Below are 20,384 nucleotides of genomic sequence, written 5' to 3'. Positions count from 1 at the left end.
TCCCGTCTCCACTATATATATACACACATACTTATTTAAAATTTGGAGAGAGGTAAACTGATCATTTAAAGGGTAAAATTATTCAATTGAAATCATTTCTGAGACTTTTTAAAAAGAGACATTTAAAAGCATAGTTCAAACATCTGTGTTTCCAGACAGCATGGCCCCACCAACAGCTTCACATCCCAAAGTCATCAAATATGAAAAGTAACAACAATTCTAGACTTCTCTTTGACGATACAGTCCTTTCAGGTACATGATGACACTGCAGTTTTCCAGAGAGACAAATAAGTAGAAAACATCATATCCAAAGGGAAGAACTGCATGATCTCCCAAGTTTATACAGAAAGCCAAAGAGCTGGGAGAAACTACTATCTAGAAACAGCTACAAATAAACCATCTTCTATATGAATTCCCCTCCTAGGGAAGGCTGAAAAATAATTCTCCTCTTTCTATCACTCTTTTGAGCCAAATGATGCACTGACGACCAGGTCAGCAGAAAAGGAGACTGAGTTGAAGCCTTTCCTTCCTTCTCTGTCACCACCAGCCCCAAACCCCAGCCCTCATATAAGGTAATAAACCCTGGAGACAAAAGTCAGAAATAGGGACACATATTTGGGGAGGGGGAGGCGGCATTTCTGCTTTGTTCTTGATCTCAGTATTTTCCTTCTATCCGAAGACTTGTCTTGTTTCTTACTCGCAGAAAAAGTCAATATCCTGGGAGAGAAAAAGGCAGGGTCAGAAAACAGACGTAGGTTCTTTATTTAAAATCATATGTAATCAGAGGTTAATTTGGGTTTAAAATAAGTAAAACCCAATAATTATGACATAATTATCACTTTAAATAAAAATTATTTAAAATGAAGGTTCTCAAATACACTTTTAATTTATGGTTATTTGACACATTCAAGCTCAATGCTAAGAAGTGATGACAAGTGAGTCCCATTTGTGGAGGTTGGGCAAATTAGCTCCAGGTAAACAGCTTCAAAATAACCACCTTACACAGTAGCTCAAAGGGGATCTTTTATTTCTGTCCTTGGTTTACACGATTCCAAGGGCATTGGAAAGAGTGTAATATTTTTCATACATAAGTGGAGTCTTATCTGCTACAAAAATATGGCATTCAGTGATTTTTCCATGTGCTTGGATTTTATTAAATACAAGTAGTATTTTTTCCCCAGCCCAAGTCTTTAGCAAATACGTGTGTAACCACCAGTAAGAGTCAGATAATTTTATTTTGCTTTCTTTCTTGGACATGAATAACGTTCATCTACAACCAGAGGGAGTCAATGGAGAAAGTTCAGTTCCCTTTCAGCATTGACAGTAGGTGTGAATGCTCTCCCAAACTTCACTGTCTCAGAAGCCACCGCTGAAAACTAGGGGCTTTGCCTCATATATCTTCTATCTACTAAATTACATGACACATTTTATGACCAGCCTACATTACCTCAAGAACTGAATATTTCTCTGGCCAACTCTGAGACACTTACCGTGGTTGGGACTTCCTTGGTGGCTTCCTGATACACATGCTGCTCCTCCACCAGGTTTTTGGGGAAATAACCCACCGTTCCCATCTCCTCCTCCTGTCGATCACCATATACCTGAGTACCGGGAAGCACAACCATCAGGGGAAGGCTGATGGGAGTCCTCATTGAGAAATACCCAGGGACCCCCTTTGCTGTTAATGGAATAATGTAACTGCCAAACTCTCGCTTTTCACTCTGGATTTGAGAGGCGCACACCGAAATTGGAAGTTCACTTAGAGCAGCTTAGTCAACTCACGGAAACTCTGTATCCGTTCTCCTGTCTTGCTGGTCTCACTGCTTCAGCGGTCCCTTATTTTATGCAGTCTTGTGAGCTGCCTGAAATCTTTTTGGGACCATAAGTAAATAGACAGTAAACTTTTAAAAGTAAATTGGCACTTTGATTGTAAAGGACTCATGTTTTTCAGTTTTTAAAAATTTAAATGAAAATATACTTGAGTAAATTTCAGATTTAGTTTTTCATTACTTGAGAAATGTCATTACTAACTGTGGCCCTTCAGAGGAGGACAGTAAATGAGTCTTGTTTCATTCCTCCCCAAGGCCTGTCCTGCATATTTTAACTTAAAACAAAAACCCAGATTCTTTGAAACTAAAGAGGAGGGCTAAAGTTTCATTTAAAATATTGAAACATAGACTGACTGCCAACATACATGCCTTTACTTGGCAAATCTGCTCAAAGAGTTTTGAATAAGTTTTAAATTCTTTGGGATGTTTAAACTCCCATATATTTGACTAGTTTTATTTTTGCCAAAACATCACATATGCCTGTATTTGATTTCTGAAATTTTCATCTGTGCATTTTTTAAAAATGCAATAAAAGCAAATATGTATGAATTTTGTACTTGAATGCAATCTTTACGTTGTTCATAACAGCTAGTTTTAAACATTAAAATGCATTGAAGATAATAGGTAATAGGAAAAAACTATGAGCAACATATATCAAAATGTGTGTCTATTTATAATAGTCTCATCTTACACTGCCAGCCCAAAATTCTCCAGCTTCATTTTCTTTTACCAGCTTTGAGTAAACATAAATCTGTTGTCCTTTTTTAACATTAATGAATCTACAGTCTGGGGCATTATAATCTTCTTGAGCTCTGGCCAGAGAAATAGTATCTGAAAGAAAAAAAGCATTGAATTATTGGTTAGTATTATTGGTTAACACTAATTACCTTATTTACGGTCCTTGGATTTTAAAACAGTAGAAAGACAAAGCAGATCAGAAAACTAGGAAATCAGAGTGACTAATACCACCCCATTCACAGCTCCTGTTCAGTTCAAACAGAGTAAGAAATCTAAAGCATTAAAATGGCATCCCACAGAATCTTAGCCAAGTGAATTTTCTTTGATAGCACTCTAAAGGTACAGACCAGAAGAAACCATGCAAACCACTTACACATTAGAGAAGTTTTGCTTCAAAGAACAATTAGATTTTATGCCGTTAGTGGATAGTTTTTCAATTATTTAGTATATAATAAAAGGCATTTAAAAAGTCCTTACAGACACACTCGTCATCTGCACAGAGCTTCTTGGAAGCGAGTCTGTCCATAAATATTCCATGCACGGTGCCTACGACCACAAGACCTGGAAGGAAAAGTAACAATAGTCTTGCCATGTTCTTTTCTGCTGTTTATACTATCACCCTTTGAGTGGAAGTGGAGGCTGACTTCAATGGTTTCTGTCTTTTATGTGAAAGCCAGACATCTGGGTAAATCCCCCAGCCAATGGGAAGGTGCCTCTGCTTTCATAACAGCTACTGGGCTCCAGGGGCTAGTTAGCATCTGATTTTCAAAAGACACTCAGATTCTGTGTATTTTTTATACACAAATGATTTCCAAATGGTCCACCATTGTTGAAGCCAGTTTAGCTGTGATTTATTGCATGAGCATAGCATTTTTGAAAGAACTGTAAGAATTTCAAATCTTTTTAAAAAAAGTTTTAGTTCAACTCTCATGTTCTTTCAACTTATGAACAAAAAATGTGCTAACTGTAGGAATCTGTGGAAATGTGTGTTTTATATCTTTAGTATAAATGATTTTGATTTAAGCAAATCCATTTATATATCTGGGTTTATATAATAGATATACAAAGGGTGCTTAAGTTTACAAGTCATTCATAATAGGATTCTTAAAAATCACTCTGTCTTGGAGGAGACGTAGGTTGTAACATTTGACTCATATTCAGACCCTACTAATGGGGAAGGGAGGGATAAGTGGGCTGGGGGAAAAATGGAACAATTTTCTCTCCACCTACTTTATTTGATAGTTCTGAAATTCAGTCTCAAAATATTCAAGGATAATAAATCCTAGAGAAGGGAATAAAGCTGGAGGTTTGTGTTACTAACTCTACCCCTTCCCTGCTCCTGGGCATCTTTCTCATGGAACATGTGGCACTGCTAGGAGCCACCAAAGAAGAAGCACATTAGTGTTTCATTTTCCACCTGGCTCCATCTATTCGACAAATATATACTGAGCACTTACTATGTGCCTACTGTTGTAGGCACTAGAGACATAGCAGTGAAAACGGCCCTAGTCCCACAGATTTACTTTCTATTAAGAGTGACATACAATAAGATGCTACTTTTAATCAGTATTTCGGGCTGACATCTCTTTCATAGGTGCCCCCATAGTCTTCTAGAATAGAACTCCCTGTCGGATGCCCCATTCATTTGGAGGACAATGAGATTTCAGAGCAGTGCCTCTCCCTCCTGCCGCCCAAATGCAGTCACCTCACAAAATAAGGGCCAAGTATTCAACTTACAAAGTAACTTTGTATTGCACATAAGTTTCCAAGGGAGACACTGGTAAAGCAAAATATACTTACAGTACAGTTTTAAACATACTTACAGTACAGCTGATTGGTGTGTGTGTGTGTGTGTGTGTGTGTGTGTGTGTAATAAAGTTTTACGCTTTGTTTGTATATGGGCATGAGGGTGTTATTTTCAAGAGAGGATCTTTATACTGCTGGCCCTGGTTTGGAACCTTGTTTAATTTAACATCTTCATTATGGGTGAAGAAACCGAGGCCCAGCAAAGGCCAGAGCCACCTTTCTTAACCACCGAATCTCAAGGTTGCCCAGAGGGACTGCAGTTCAGTGCTGTTTCCATTCATCTGCTATTAAATTAGAATTAGGATTTTAAATCCTATATTTTAAGCTTCACTTCAAGAAAAGAATAAATTAGAACTCAGAATGCCAATGCATTTTCCTTCCTATAATCTAGGGATCTAAGAGGATCTCTAGAAAAAGTAAAGTATTAATTAAATCTTCTTTATCCTGATGGTGCAGCTGTTTTACCGACTATTATAGTCTCAAGCCAGCCCTCAACACAGGAGAGTTAAAAGACAATTGCCATTTAAGAGGCACTTTAAGAAAAGAAGACTGTGCAAAGTCAGATTGTCTCATGGTTCCCCAAGCAGGTGAAATGTTGAATAAAGCCACTCAAACTCTCATAACTCAGTAAAGTAAGGCTGATGCGAGCACAAAGCCGTTATTGGCTGTTTGGTGGTGAAGAAGTAAAGAAGAGAGATGTCAAGCTTTCTGAGTGCATCCTGGGCACATCTGGGATGTCCTAGCATTCTGTAATGGATGGAGTCAGGATGACAACTAGAAGACTGTAAAATTTTGCTCACAAATAGGAACTTAAACTTGCAATCATTCAGCAAGCAGTTGTGCCTGACAGCTGTGCTCTAGACACTGCTGATCTGGGGGTCCAGAAAATGGCTCTGTTCTGAGCATGCTTACCTTCCTTCCTCTGAGTTTTAAGATGTGTTCTCGGAACCATTCATTGCCAAAAGACATGTTTTTCCTTTGTTTTTAAATTAGCATCTCCAGCTGGGAGTTGTTAAAATGTAGACTTTGGCTCCCTTAGGGTCTGAAAATAGATTTGGGCAGTGGGTGGGGTGGAAGCAGCCTCCTTGTTACCTACAAGGCTCTGAGTGATCTGGCTCTGGCCCTCTGAAGTCACCATCTGTCACTGTCTCCCTCACCTGCTCTGTGCCCGCTGTACCAGCTGCTCTCTGTCTTTTGAAAACGCTAAGCTCATTTCCACTTCAGACTCTCTGAGTTTATTGCCTGGGATGCTTTCACTCTACACAGTGGCATTCAGGTCTTGGCCAAGATGTCTCCACAGACAGACCAGTTTACCAGACCACTTCCTGCACTCTCCCAACCCCATCTATCCATTGTGTGACCATGGATGCTGTCCTATGGCATTTGTCACTATGGGACATGCCTTGTTTATTCACTTGGTGGTGTTTTGTCCCTCGACACTACAATCAATGCTCCATGAGGTGGGCATCTTGTCTATCTTGTCCATCACTCTGTAATTAGCATCCAGAAAAATACTTGGTACTCATAAATAGGTATTCATTGAATAAATGCATTATTTCCCTGAAATAGTATGCTTAGGTGTATATGTACACATGTCCATTCTTTTCTGGTGAAAGCCCTAGGCTTCATCATTTATAAAGAGGCCTATTCCCTCCAAATTAATGCCACTGACTAAATTATTAGGGTAGAGATTCAGGAGTCTTGCCACCAAAACATGGTCCTCAGACCAATAACTTCGGCATCACTTTATAAATTCTCTCATGCTCCATACCTGCTAAATCTGAATCTACACTGTTATAAGATATGCAGTGGGTTTGTATGAACATTAGAGTTTGAGAAGCAAATCAAATAAAACACAAATTTTTGGCCAGAGATCCATATTCTTTCTTTACCAGGTCCTTGCTGGATACGCTTTCAAAGACAATGCTTATTGAATATTCAAAGAGTAAATACTTTAAGCCTTAAAGTTTGATATAGAGATGTGAGCCTCTCACAAATTTCCATTTTTACACTCTTTATTAAATAGACTGTCTTTGAAAAACACAACTGGAAATAATGAGCTGATCATTATAACATAGTTTGTAAAGTAGAAACTGCTTTGTTGTTTCTTTCTTAAACTTGACTCACATTGGAATCACCCAGAAGCTTAAAAATATTAAATACTGATGACTGGGTTTCACCCCTAGAGTGGGATTTAACTGACATGGAGTGTAGATTAGACAATATTTGAACGTGTTTCCCAGATGATTCTAATATGAGGGCAAAGTTGAAAGTTAAATTCAAAGTTGAGAACCACTATATTCTATCAGCAATTTTCAACTCTTTTCTTCTCATGGAACACATAAACCAATTACTAAAATTCTGCAGCACACCAATATATATATATTTTTTTGCCAATCTGACAAAAATAGGTCATAATTTTGATTCATTCACACTAGATGGCTATTGGTGCATTGGCTGTTTTCATTTTTTAAAATTTATTTTTAGAGAGAGGGGAAACACAGGGAGAGAAACACTGGTGTGTGAGAGATGCATTGATTGGTTGCCTCTTGCAGGCCTCCAACTGGGGTCCTGGCCTACAACCCAGATGTGTGCCCTGACTGGTAATGGAACCAGCAACATTTCAGTTTGCAGGCCAATGATCAATTCACTGAACCATACTGGCCAGGGCCACTTTTTAAAAATTTGACAATCTAAGCAAAGAGAGGTCAATGCCTCTGACTAGTCAGGTGTTGCATGTTTAAAAAGTCCTGTGACAAACCAGTGTACCAGGGTATACGGTTAAAATCACTATTTTAGATGGATACCAACATCCACTCCCTCTACACACTCCCATCCCACAGATGGGTAGGGAAGGTCTGAAGATCCCAGTCTGATCAAGTCTTCTTGAAAGTGTGGTTAGCTCCTTTTTCCTTCTCCTTCCTCCCTCTTAAAGCCTTGCTTTCTAAAGTTGGATTACATACAGGGAGATTTGAGCAAGTAAGTAGTAAATGCATCAAGGTTAATGGAACTGGTGAAGTTGCAAATGAGGAAGGCTAGAATAAAAGTGTTGTTAAGGATAATTAGGAAGATGGTGAGGAGTAGGACAAGGAGGATTCCACTTCCCCCCCAGGCATGGGAGAAAAACCTGGCTGATGTGTGGAGGAACACAGCAGATAGCCAACAGTGCCCCAGCATATAGGAAAATAGTCCCAAAACTGTAGCAGACACTGAAAGACCAGATGGTGAGGAGACCACTGCAGGTCAATAAGGTCTGAGGGGCCAGTGCAGAGGCCACAGGCCGAGGCTGCCAACTCCGCTGGGCCGGGTGCCAGGGGCCTGGAACAGGACTGCCGTGGACCCTTTGGGAGCTGAGTGCTGGCAGCAAGGTCCTTGGAAGAGAGGGGTCATCAGCTCCCTCCCTACCTGGCCGGGCAGAGTTTGAAAAACTCCGGGAGAGACCTGTTTGCTTAAAGTGTCAGAGACAGGAATGGGCACAAAGAGGAAAACCCAGGGGCCTTGATCACCTGTGCAGTCTGTGGTAGCTGGCTTGGGAGAATTGAGAGTTGCCCTTGCATTCCCCCATAGCACTGGGAAAGGTTCTTACACAACCCTAGGAAACCAGGGAAGCCTGGACGGGCGCATGGGCATGCCCACACCTCAGCCCACAGGGGTGACTCCCTCACTCCCGGGGAAAGAGGGCTCCAAATAGGACCTGGATTCCCTCAGTGGGGCGCTGAGGACAGGTGCCGGAATGGATCATGGGAGAGTGCTTGTGAGACTGGCGGAGTTCACGGAGAAGGAAGAAGGGTCACACCAATCACCCCTCAGCCTGCTGCAGCCACTGAGACCAGAAATAATGGTTTGGTCACCTGGAAACCAACAGGAGGTGTGTGTTTTTTTTTAAGTAATCTTTTATTTTTTTAACTTTATTATTGTTTTATCTTTCAATACTTTTCCCCTCTTTTTCCTTCTTTCTTGTTTTATTCCTTCTTCCTTTCTTTCCAAACTTATCACTTTTTCCTCTCTTCTGCTGCCTTCCTCTCACCCCACAAGTGAGACAAAAAATTGGGAACTGTGAAAAGACCAAAGTTGGACCCTAAGAGGGAGTATCCCAACAGTAGAAACAGAGACAAATTTCACTTTGCTATAGGAGAGAAACAAGTTACTGTATATTTGTATTATTTTTCATTATTCTTACATCTTTTATTTTAACGGTATCTTTGTATTCTTCCTCTTTCTGTATACTATTCTTTGTCTTGGCTGGATATATTGTATCATTTGACAGGTTTCCCCTGTCTCCTCATTCATAGTCTATTGCTAATTTACTGTCCTTTACCTTACCTGTGCTCTATCAACACACTACTGAAGGCCCAATACTCCCTATTCTTGGTATCTCATAGATTCTGTCATATGACTGTTGCTCTAATATTATTGTAAAAAATAGCTATTCCATACTGTTGTAAATAATAAACAATACCTCTCCCACATTTTAGTCCACTCATTGTTTCCTGAACTATAATACTGTAGTGGTTAACCCTATTCTCTCTCACACTACACCTATTTACCATCCTTTATTCTCACCTTACCTCAGAATCTGACCTCCTACAACCTCACTGCTTTCTAGATCCAACTCACAAATATTCCATCCCCAACAAGAGCCTTATCTTCTTTCCATCCTTTCTAAAAAGTGGCTAGTTAAGTTGAAGATTACAGTTATCACTATATATACCCAAAGGATCTCCTATCACTTCTCTATTGGCTGCTACTCTATATATCATAGGATAGTCTCCTGCTATCATAAACCATTTGCCTTCCCTTTCAACTGATCACACACACACACAAAAAGGGTAGGTGGAAGTGGTGAACACCAGGATACCCACTGGAAGAGGGAACCCAACAACAAAGGAACCACCGACAGATAACGACAGTACAAGGTGAAAGAGAGGGTTGAAACAACACAACCTCAATCTAAGACCAATCTTGAAATACAAGTAAACAGTGGAGAAACTACCCAGGGCAAACAACTGAACAAGAGAAAAAGAGAATCCTCAAAACCCTGTACACGCAGGAGAACTAGTTTCAACACAACCCGCACTCACCGGTACAACAAATTAAAATGGTGGTAGACAGAGGGACCATCAGTTCATCAGCCGATGGAAAGGACCCACAAAAGGAAGACCCCAAAACAATCAAAACCCAACGACAAAAACAGAGCCAATGGAAAGGACAACCCAAGACCAGTGAGGTGGGGAGATCAAGGAGACTACACCACTGAATCCCACAGGTGTTATACCACAGGAGTTCACACCATAAACGCAAGAAGCCAGAATAAATCAATTTAAGAAGCTGAAGCTAACAAGAATTGTCTCACAAACAATGGGAAGACAAAGAACAATCCCCAAATGAAAGGAGGAAGCCTCAGAAAGAATGCTAGATGAAAGAAAGGCAAAAAAGCTATCAGATATTAAATTCAAAGCACTGGTTATCAGGAAGTTCAAAGAGATCACAATGAGCTACCAGAAACTATAGGGGAACTACAAGGAACTCACTGCAAACTGTATCAACATGAAAAGGGAAATAGAAACTATCAGAAAGGGCCAAGAGGAAATAAAGAATACAATTTCTGAACTGAAGAACACAGTGGAAGGAATGAAAAGCCGGATCGATGAAGAAGAAGATCGGATCAGTGAGTTGCAGGATAAAGTAGAAAAAAAACCACCCAGAAAGAGAGAGAAAAGGAAAAGAAGCTCAGAAAGAAGGAAGAGGGATTAAGGTAAATTCAAGACAATATGAAATGTAATAGCATCCAAATAATAGGGTTACCAGAAGGAGAAGAAGAAGAGCAAGGGATAGGAAACCTATTTGAAAAAGTAATGATGGAAAACTTCCCTACTTTTGTGAGAGGAAAAGTCACACAAATACAGGGAACACAGAGAGTCCCAATCAAGAGGAAGCCAAAGAGGCCCACTTCAAGACACATCATCATTAAAATGGCAAAAGTCCAAGACAAAGCCAGAACCTTAAAGGAGGCAAGGGAGAAACAGGAAGTAACATACAAGGGAGCCCCAATAAGGTTAGCTGCTGACTTCTCTATGGAAACGCTGCAAGCAAGAAGAGAAGGGCAAGAAATATTCCAAGTAATGAGAACCAGCGGCCTACAATCAACGTTACTTTACCCAGCAAGGCTCTCAATCAAGATAGAAGGCCAAATAGAGAGCTTCCAAGACAAAAGAAGTCTAAAAGAATACACCTCCACCAAACCAGCTCTCCAAGAAATAATAAAAGGACTGGTATAAGGAAAGGAAGAAAAGAGAGAGACAAAAAAAAAGCACAGGTATAAAAATGACAATGAATAAGTACCTATCAATAATAACCTTAAACATAAATACACTAAATGCTCCAATAAAAAGACAAAGAATAGCTAAATGGATAAGAAAGCATGACCCACACATATGCTGCCTACAAGAGACCCACCTCAGGACAAAAGACCTACACGGACTAAAAGTGAAGGGCTGGAAACAAATTTTCCAAGCAAATGGACAGGAAAAAAAAGCTGGGGTAGCAATACTGATATGAGACAAAATAGTCTTCAAACAAAGGGCCATAAAAAGACACCCAGAAGGCCATTTCATAATACTCAAGGGAAGAATCCGCCAAGAAGACATAAACATTGTAAATATATATGCACCCAACATAGGAGCATGCAAATACATAAAGAAAATCTTAGAGGACTTCAAGAAAGATATTGACAGCAACACAATTATAGTTGGGGATTTTAACACCCCATTATGGAAAATAGACAGATCTTTCATAAAAAAATATCAACAAAGATACTGTGGCATTTAACGACGCCCTAGATGAAATTCACTTAACTAATATATATATTTATAAATATATATATATGTATATATAAATAATTATATATATATATATATATATATATATATATATATATACACACATACATATATATATACAACCCTTCATCCCAAAGAAACTAAATACACATTCTTTTCAAATGTGCATGGAATATTTTCAAAGATAGACCACATGATAGGAAACAAAACAAGCCTCATAAATTCAACAAAATTGAAATCATACCAAGCATTTTCTCTGAGCACAAGGGACTGAAACTGGAAACCAACCCCAAAGGAAAAAACCCCAAACACTCAAAATCATGGAGATTGAATGACATGCTATTAAACAATAAATGGGTCAAGAATGAAATTAGGGAATAAATCAAAAAGTTTCTGAAAACAAATGAAAATGAACTCACAACAACCCAAAACTTATGGGACACAGTGAAAGCAGTCCTGAGAGGGAAGTTCATAGCAATACAGGCCTACCTAAAATGTTTCTATCTAGAAACATTTCAAACAAACAACCTAACCCTATGCCTACAAGAACTCGAGGAACAACAAGAAAGACAGCCCAGAGCAAGTAGAAGGAAAAAATAACCAAGATCAGAGAATTAAATGACATAGACTAAAAGCACAATTCTAAGGATCAATGAATCCAGGAGCTGGTTCTTTGAAAAGATAAACAAAATAGACAAGCCTTCAAGCAGGCTCATCAAGAAAAGAAGAGAGAGGATCCAAATAAACACAATCAGAAATGAAAGAGGAGAGATTACAACTGACAACACAGAAATACAAAGGATTGTAAGAAATTACTATGAAGAACTGTATGCCAAGAAATTTGAAAACAGGTGAAATGGACACATTCCTAGAAGAATATAATCTTCCAAAACTTAATGAAAAAGAAGCAGAAAGCCTGAATAGACCAATAACAGCAAAGAAAATTGAAGCAGTAATAAAAATCTCCTGGCACACAAAATCCCTGGACCAGGGATTTCACAGGAGAATTTTACAAAGCATTTAAGGAAGAGCTAACCCCTATCCTTCACAAACTATTCCCAAAAATGCAAAATGATGGAAGACTCCCAAACTCTTTTCATGAAGCCAGCATCATTGTAATTCCAAAACCAGATAAAGACAGAACAAAGAAAGAAAACTTCAGGCCAATATTGCTGATGAACATAGAAGCTAAAATCCTCAACAAAATATTGTCAAACCACATCGAACAATACATTAAAAAGATCACACACCATGATGAAGTGGGATTCATCTCAGGGATGAAGGAAAGGCAATGTGAAAATAAAGNATACATATACATTTATAAATATATACATATATATGTATATACATACATATATATACATATATACATTTATAAATATATACATATAAATATATATACATATATACATATACATATATACATATATGTATATATTTATACATTTATAAATATATACATATACATTTATAAATATATACATATATATGTATATACATACATATATATACATATATACATTTATAAATATATACATATAAATATATATACATATATACATATACATATATACATATATGTATATATTTATACATTTATAAATATATACATATACATTTATAAATATATACATATATATGTATATACATACATATATATACATATATACATTTATAAATATATACATATAAATATATATACATATATACATATACATATATACATATATGTATATATTTATACATTTATAAATATATACATATACATTTATAAATATATACATATATATGTATATATACACATATATATACATATATATACATTTATAAATATATACATATATATATATACACACACACACACACACAGCCCTTCATCCCAAAGAAACTAAATACACATTCTTTTCAAATGTGCATGGAATATTTTCAAAGATAGACCACATGATAGGAAACAAAACAAGCCTCAACAAATTCAACAAAATTGAAATCATACCAAGCATTCTCTCTGAACACAAGGGACTGAAACTGGAAACCAACCCCAAAGGAAAAACCCCCAAACACTCAAAATCATGGAGATTGAATGACATGCTATTAAACAATAAATGGGTCAAGAATGAAATTAGGGAAGAAATCAAAAAGTTTCTGGAAACAAATGAAAATGAACTCACAACAACCCAAAACTTATGGGACACAGTGAAGGCAGTCCTGAGAGGGAAGTTCATAGCAATACAGGCCTACCTAAAATGTTTCTATCTAGAAACATTTCAAACAAACAACCTAACTCTATGCCTACAAGACCTTGAGGAACAACAACAAAGACAACCCAGAGCAAGTAGAAGGAAAAAAATAACCAAGGTCAGAGAATTAAACAACATAGAGAGTAAAAGCACAATTCTAAGGATCAACGAATCCAGGAGCTGGTTCTTTGAAAAGATAAACAAAATAGACAAGCCTTCAGGCAGGCTCATCAAGAAGAGAGAAGATCCAAATAAATACAATCAGAAATGAAAGAGGAGAGATTACAACTGACAACACAGAAACACAAAGGATTGTAAGAAATTACTATGAAGAACTGTACGCCAAGAAATTTGAAAACAGGTGAAATGGACACATTCCTAGAAAAATATAATCTTCCAAAACTTAATGAAGAAGCAGCAGAAAGCCTGAATAGACCAATAACAGCAAAGAAAATTGAAGCAGTAATAAAAAATCTCCTGGCACACAAAATCCCTGAACCAGGGATTTCACAGGAGAATTCTACAAAGCATTTAAGAAAGAGCTAACCCCTACCCTTCACAAACTATTCCCAAAAATCCAAAATGATGAAAGACTCCCAAACTCTTCATGAAGCCAGCATCATTGTAATTCCAAAACCAGATAAAGACAGAACAAAGAAAGAAAACTTCAGGCCAATATCGCTGATGAACATAGAAGCTAAAATCCTCAACAAAATATTGGCAAACCACATCGAACAATACATTAAAAAGATCATACACCATGATGAAGTGGGATTCATCTCAGGGATGAAGGATGATACGGTATTAATAAATTAATAAACACAATAGATCACATAAAGAAAAGCAAAGACAAAAATCACATGATCATATCAATAGATACAGAAAAATCTTTTAAAAAGGTACAGCACCCATTTATGATAAAAACACTCAGCAACGTGGGAATAGAGGGAGCATTCCTCAACATAATAAAGGCCATATGTGAGAGACCTACAGCCAACAACATACTCAATGGGCAAAAACTAAAAGCTTTTTCACTAAGATAGGAACAAGACAAGGTTGTCCACTTTCACCACTTCTATTCAATATAGTATTGGAAGTTTTAGTCACAGCAATCAAACAAGAAAATAAAATAAAAGGCATTCAAATTTGAAAGGAGGAAACAAAAGTGTCACTGTTTGCAGATGACATGATAGTGTACATGGAAAATCCTATAAACTCCTCCCCAAACTGCTTGACCTAATAAATGAATTTTGCAAAACAGTGGGATACAAAGTCAATATCCAGAAATCAAAAGCATTTTTGTATACCAACAATAAATCAGCAGAAGCAGAAATCAAGAAAAAAATCCCATTTGATATAGCAAAAAGAAAAATAAAATACCTAGGAATAAACCTAACCTAGGACGTAAAAGACCTGCATGCACAAAACTACACAACACTGAAGAAAGAAATCAAGGAAGACACAAACAAATGGAAACATATACCATGTCCAAGGATTGGAAGAATTAACATAATCAAAATGTCCATACTACCCAAAGCAATTTACAGATTCAATGCAATACCTATTAAAGTATCAATGACATACTTCGCAGACATAGAACAAACACTTCATAAACTTATATGAAACCATAAATGACCACCAATAGCAGCTGCAATTTTGAGAAAGAAGAACAAAGTAGGAGGGATCACAATACCTGATATCAAACTGTATTACAAGGCTACTGTAATCAAAACAACCTGGTACTGGGATAAAAACAGGCACATAGACCAATGGAACAGAGCAGAGAGCTCAGAATTAAACCCAAATCTCTACAGCCAATTAATATTCAACAAAGGGGGCAGGAACATAAAATGGACTAATAATAGCCTCTTCAACAAATTGTGTTGGGAGAACTGGACAGCTTACGTGCAAAAAAATGAAACTCGAGCACCAACTTACACCATACAGCAAAATAAATTCAAGGTGGATAAAAGACTTAAATATAAGCCTTGACACCATTAAAGTCCTAGAGGAGAACACTGGCAGGAAAATCTCAGATATTTCATGCAGCAACATTTTTACTGGTATGTCCCCTAGAGCAAGGGACATAAAGGAAAGAATAAACAANGAAGACACAAACAAATGGAAACATATACCATGTCCAAGGATTGGAAGAATTAACATAATCAAAATGTCCATACTACCCAAAGCAATTTACAGATTCAATGCAATACCTATTAAAGTATCAATGACATACTTTGCAGACATAGAACACTTCAAAAATTTATATGAAACCATAAATGACCACCAATAGCAGCTGCAATTTTGAGAAAGAAGAACAACGTAGGAGGGATCACAATACCTGATATCAAACTGTATTACAAGGCTACTGTAATCAAAACAGCCTCGTACTGGCATAAAAACAGGCACATAGACCAATGGAACAGAGCAGAGAGCTCAGAATTAAACCCAAATCTCTACAGTCAATTAATATTCGACAAAGGGGGCAGGAACATAAAATGGACTAATAATAGCCTCTTCAACAAATGGTGTTGGGAGAACCGGACAGCTACATGCAAAAAAATGAAACTCGAGGACCAACTTACACCATACAGCAAAATAAATTCAAGGTGGATAAAAGACTTAAATATAAGCCTTGACACCATTAAAGTCCTAGAGGAGAACATTGGCAGGAAAATCTGATATTTCACACAGCAACATTTTTACTGGTATGTCCCCTAGAGCAAGGGACATAAAGGAAAGAATAAACAAATGGGATCTCATCAAAATTAAAAGCTTCTGCATGGCTAAAGGAAACAGTATTAAAATAAAAAGAGGGCCTTGGCTGGTGTAGCTCAGTGGATTGAATGGGGGCCTGCGAACCACACAATCGCTGTTTGATTCCCAGTCAGGGCTCATGCTTGGGTTGCAGGACAGTTCCCAGCAGGGGACTCACAAGAGGCAACCATACATTGATATTTCTTTCCTTCTCTCCTTCCCTTCCTTCCTCTCTAAATGTAAATAAATAAATAAATAAATAAAAATCTTTAAAAAATAAACAGAAAAGAAATATCATTTAAAACATTTTTTAAAAATAAAGAGAACCAACTATATAGGAAAACATATTTGCCAATGATACCTCAGACAAGGGTTTAATCTCCAAAATATACAAAGAACTTACACAACCCCACTCTAAGAAGACAAGCAACCCAATTAAAAAGTGGGCAAAGAACTTGAACAGACATTTCTCCAAGGAGGACATACAGAGGATCCAGAGTCACATGAAAAGATGCTCAATATTGCTAGGTATCTGAAAACCACAATGAGATACCACTTCAGACTGGTCAGAATGGCCATCATAAACAAAGCAACAAACAACAAGTGTTGGAGAAGTTGTGGAGAAAAGGGGGCCCTAATCCATTGTTGGTGGGATTGCATACTAGTACAACCACTATGGAAGACAGTATGGAATTTTCTTAGTAAACTAAAAATGGACCTGCCTTTTGACCCAGCAATTCTACTGCTAGGATTATATCCTAAGAACCCTAAAACACCAATCCAAAAGAACCTATGCATCCCAATGTTCATAGCAGCACAATTTACAATAGCCAAGAGTTCGAAGCAACCTCGGTGCCAAGTAGTAAATGAATGGATCAAAAAACTATGATACATATACACAATGGAATTTTATGCAGCTGAAAGAAAGAAGGAGCTCCTACCCTTTGCAATAGCATGGATGGAACTGGAAAACATTATGCTGAGTGAAATAAGTCAGGTGTTGAAAGACAAATACCATATGATGGATCTCACCTTTAACAGGAAGCTAAACAACAAAACAAAGAAGCAATCAAAATATAACCAGACACTGAAATAGAGAACAGGCAGACCGTGACAAGAGGGGGAAGAGGAGGGAATTTCAGAGGAAAAAGGGGAAAGATATAAAGGAACTAGTATAAAGGATACATGGACAACAACTAAGGGGGTGGAAATGGGAGGGAGGTGGGAGCACTGTTGGGGTGGGCTGGGATGGAAGTAAAAGACAAAACTACATTTGAACAACAATTTTTAATGTGTTGTTAAATTGGTTGTAAATTTATCGTTTCAACATAATTGTATAGAAATGTCCATATATATATATAGATATCTCTGTATAAAATTATGATCAAGAGGGGCTCCAGCTGCATCTTGTGGGTGTGGGGGTGGGGGTGGAGTGTCTTGTGCATTCAGCTCTCACCCTGCATTCACCTGGCCCTGACCCAAAGCTGTGCTGCAAGGTCTGGGCCTGGCACACAGGGCAGCACAAGGACTGGTCAGACACGGGCAAGAAGCACAAGTTGAAAAAGCACCTGCCTCTACAAGGAGTATGTAGAGAAGACTTTGAAGCTGGTCCTGAAAGCGGGAGGGAACAAAGTCACCGAGCTCTCCACCTGCAGCTTCAGCAGGACTCGAGCCTCTTCCAAGACAAGAATGATTATGACAAACACAAGGACAGAAAGTAGAAAAGAGAAAGGTGAGAAGCAGGTTCCAGAGGAAGAATAGGGGAGAAAACCCTGACACATGAAGGAAGGTAAGAAGAGGTGAGAATGGACCTTGTGGAGAATGAGGCAGAAAGACCAGCAGTGCCAGGGCTCTGCAGGATTAGGCTTCAGTCTTGAAAAGCCTCTGTAAGTCCTTTAGCCAAGCGAGAAGTAGAGCAGACACACTTCTTCAGTAGGATTTGAATCAACTAATGAGATAGTTGGAGAGAAAAGATCCAAGTGCTTTCTTTTTATTCCCTGTGACTGCTTTTATTGCTCCTGGCTACTTCATGATCTTTAAACACCCAATGGATTTTAGTACTGTGAAAGAAAAGATCAAGTACAATAACTACCAGTGGATGGAAGAACTGAAGGATAGCTTCCAATTTCTGTGTACTAATGCTATGCTTTACAATAAACCAGAGACCACTTATCATAAAGCTGCAAAGAAGCTTTTGCGCTCAGGAATGAAAATTCTGTCAGGAGAAAATTCAGCACAGACTCCACAGCAGACTTGCATAAGAGTTAAAGGCAGAAAGACAGAACAGGCACTTGGCAGAGCAGGGAAGATGGCAGCTGCTGGCCTCCAGAGAGGACTTTAAGGAGACAAGTCAGAAACATGTCTTAAAATCCCAATAAGGAAAACAAAAAGAGACAGATATGCTTGAAGATCAAAGTAGAAGCAACAATTTAGAAAGAGAGTGGGAGAATGACTGCATTGTTAAGGAATCTTGAGTGAAGCTGACCCAGCAGCTTGTTAATAGTCAGTGTGAGTTTGAAAGAAGAAAACCAGATGGAACAAGGACGCTGGGACTTCTGCACTCTGTGGACCACATGGTAGAACCTCACTACTGTCCTGTGAGACCGGGCATGACCACTGGCAGGCTTCAGTCTGGAATGAATACTCTGCAGCATTTTGAAGATTAAAGGAACAAAGTAACTCTGGTGCCATACTTGAATTACAAGCCCTGCAGTTCTTACACATCACATTGATGACTCCACAACTGCCAACATTGGCAAGGATAATTCTGATTTGCTCCACTCAACCAACCTATGAGAAAGATCCTGGTCTCCCCAGTGACTTAAGCGTCCATGAGGTTTTGGCCAATGCCAAGATTACCCCTATGTCATGGCAGATAGTTTACTGGATGTTTTTAATAAAATGAGGGCATTCTAGAATCTTGCAAGAGCTAAAGACATCACCACCTCAAGATGAAGGCCAAACTAGGACACTCGACATGGCCAAAGAAATAGAGATTACAGAAACAGAGCCCATGCAGCAGTTAGATTCTGTTGGTCAGGACAGGACCATAGCACTGGAAGCATTCGCAAACTTGGTGCTCCAGTTGAAGTTTTGGACTCTGAAGAAGCTTAAGTGTCCAGGAGAAACTTGGAGAGATCACCAAATTGCTCAGTGAGCTCCAGGGAACCCAAAACAAGCGCCTGAGCACCAGATCCCCTCCCAACATGATCTGTCGCCATACAAATGCATCTTGCAGAGCAAGAGAGCAGTAATCTTAAAGAACTTGCATGGCAAGTTAACTCCAGGTTAAATGGTCCTCTCTGACTTTTCTTCTCATACCACACTGGTCACACTGTACCTTTCTACTTCCTCTCATCCGGCCACTTGAAGTGGAGCCAGTCTGTGAAACACTTTTTGAGACAAGCTAAGGACAGCCATTGAGTAAGCAGTTAGAAAATGCAGCAGCAACTGGAGTTGTAACGTTCAAGAGCATGTTCTTTTAGTACTAATTCACTGTTAAATTCTACAAAAGTACATAAACTTGACAGGTAGGTTAAAAATGTTATTCATAAGTCAGATGCCAAATGTTCCCAAGTTTTAGGAACATATATTACTTTGCTTTTTATTCCATATATATGCACAAGAGTAAAGTGATAATCTATATAAACTTAAGTCTTTCATGAGTATACGATAAAAATTCTATGCAGTAAGGAAGTCTTGTTCAAGGAAATATTGAAACAGGGATATGAAAAAAATAATCAATAATGTCATTTTAATATGTACTATCCATGCCAAAAAATGTCTCACTTCTAAAAAGGTACTGTTTTTTACTAGAATGGGCCTAAATCAATAGCCTTAGGTATACACCAAATGCTAAAAATAAGCTTTGAAAATATTAGAACATTCATGTTGAAGAATTACACGAAGATAGCAAGATTAGGATTGGCAACCCTTTAAACTCAGCTTGTCTTTAAAAAAATTGTAGATTGTAAAATCATCACCTTGGAGGTATTTCAATAAAGACCTTCAGTATTGGCCACACAGGTACTCCTTACAACAATCCTGCCTCAAGAGGGTAAGAGCATACAATGTGAAGTTTAAAGACAGTATTCCTTTGCCTTGTTTTCCCAGAACACGGTAAGTACTTACTCCTAAATGGTCTTTATTCAATTAAACACTGAACAGAAAGATTTGTG

The 20,384-nt window shown here is 38.1% G+C and overlaps 1 protein-coding gene and 1 pseudogene across 1 annotated transcript; one reads left to right on the top strand and one right to left on the bottom strand.

Annotated features, from left to right (window-relative positions):
• Positions 1-56: 56 nt before the first annotated feature.
• On the bottom strand, positions 57-3,159 carry OTOR (otoraplin). The gene is made up of 4 exons (XM_037043116.1): positions 3,045-3,159; positions 2,521-2,660; positions 1,491-1,601; positions 57-717 (listed from the first exon to the last, which is right to left on the bottom strand). The coding sequence occupies exons 1-4, from the start codon at positions 3,157-3,159 to the stop codon at positions 694-696; spliced, it is 390 nt and encodes a 129-aa protein (XP_036899011.1). The 3' UTR covers positions 57-693.
• A 6,349-nt stretch (positions 3,160-9,508) lies between these two features.
• LOC118984893 (bromodomain-containing protein 7-like) lies at positions 9,509-19,913 on the top strand (annotated as a pseudogene).
• The last annotated feature ends 471 nt before the right edge of the window (positions 19,914-20,384 follow it).

The sequence above is a fragment of the Sturnira hondurensis genome, unplaced genomic scaffold, assembly GCF_014824575.4.
Source record: "Sturnira hondurensis isolate 20B ecotype Veracruz unplaced genomic scaffold, ASM1482457v3 Scaffold0003874, whole genome shotgun sequence".
Classification (NCBI taxonomy): Eukaryota; Metazoa; Chordata; class Mammalia; order Chiroptera; family Phyllostomidae; genus Sturnira; species Sturnira hondurensis.
The sequence above is the reverse complement of the archived record's forward strand: the minus strand, read 5'-3'. Positions and strand labels throughout refer to the sequence as shown.

What these genes read in the sequence shown, in the direction of transcription:
- OTOR (XM_037043116.1), bottom strand. Translation starts at nt 3,159, where the DNA reads ATGGCAAGACTATTGTTACTTTTCCTTCCAGGTCTTGTGGTCGTAGGC. An exon ending in GAGAATTTTGGGCTGGCAGT is followed by an intron (nt 1,602 to 2,520) that starts GTAAGATGAGAC and finishes CCCGGTACTCAG; the next exon opens with GTATATGGTGATCGACAGGA. An exon ending in CCAAGGAAGTCCCAACCACG is followed by an intron (nt 718 to 1,490) that starts GTAAGTGTCTCA and finishes TTTCTCTCCCAG; the next exon opens with GATATTGACTTTTTCTGCGA.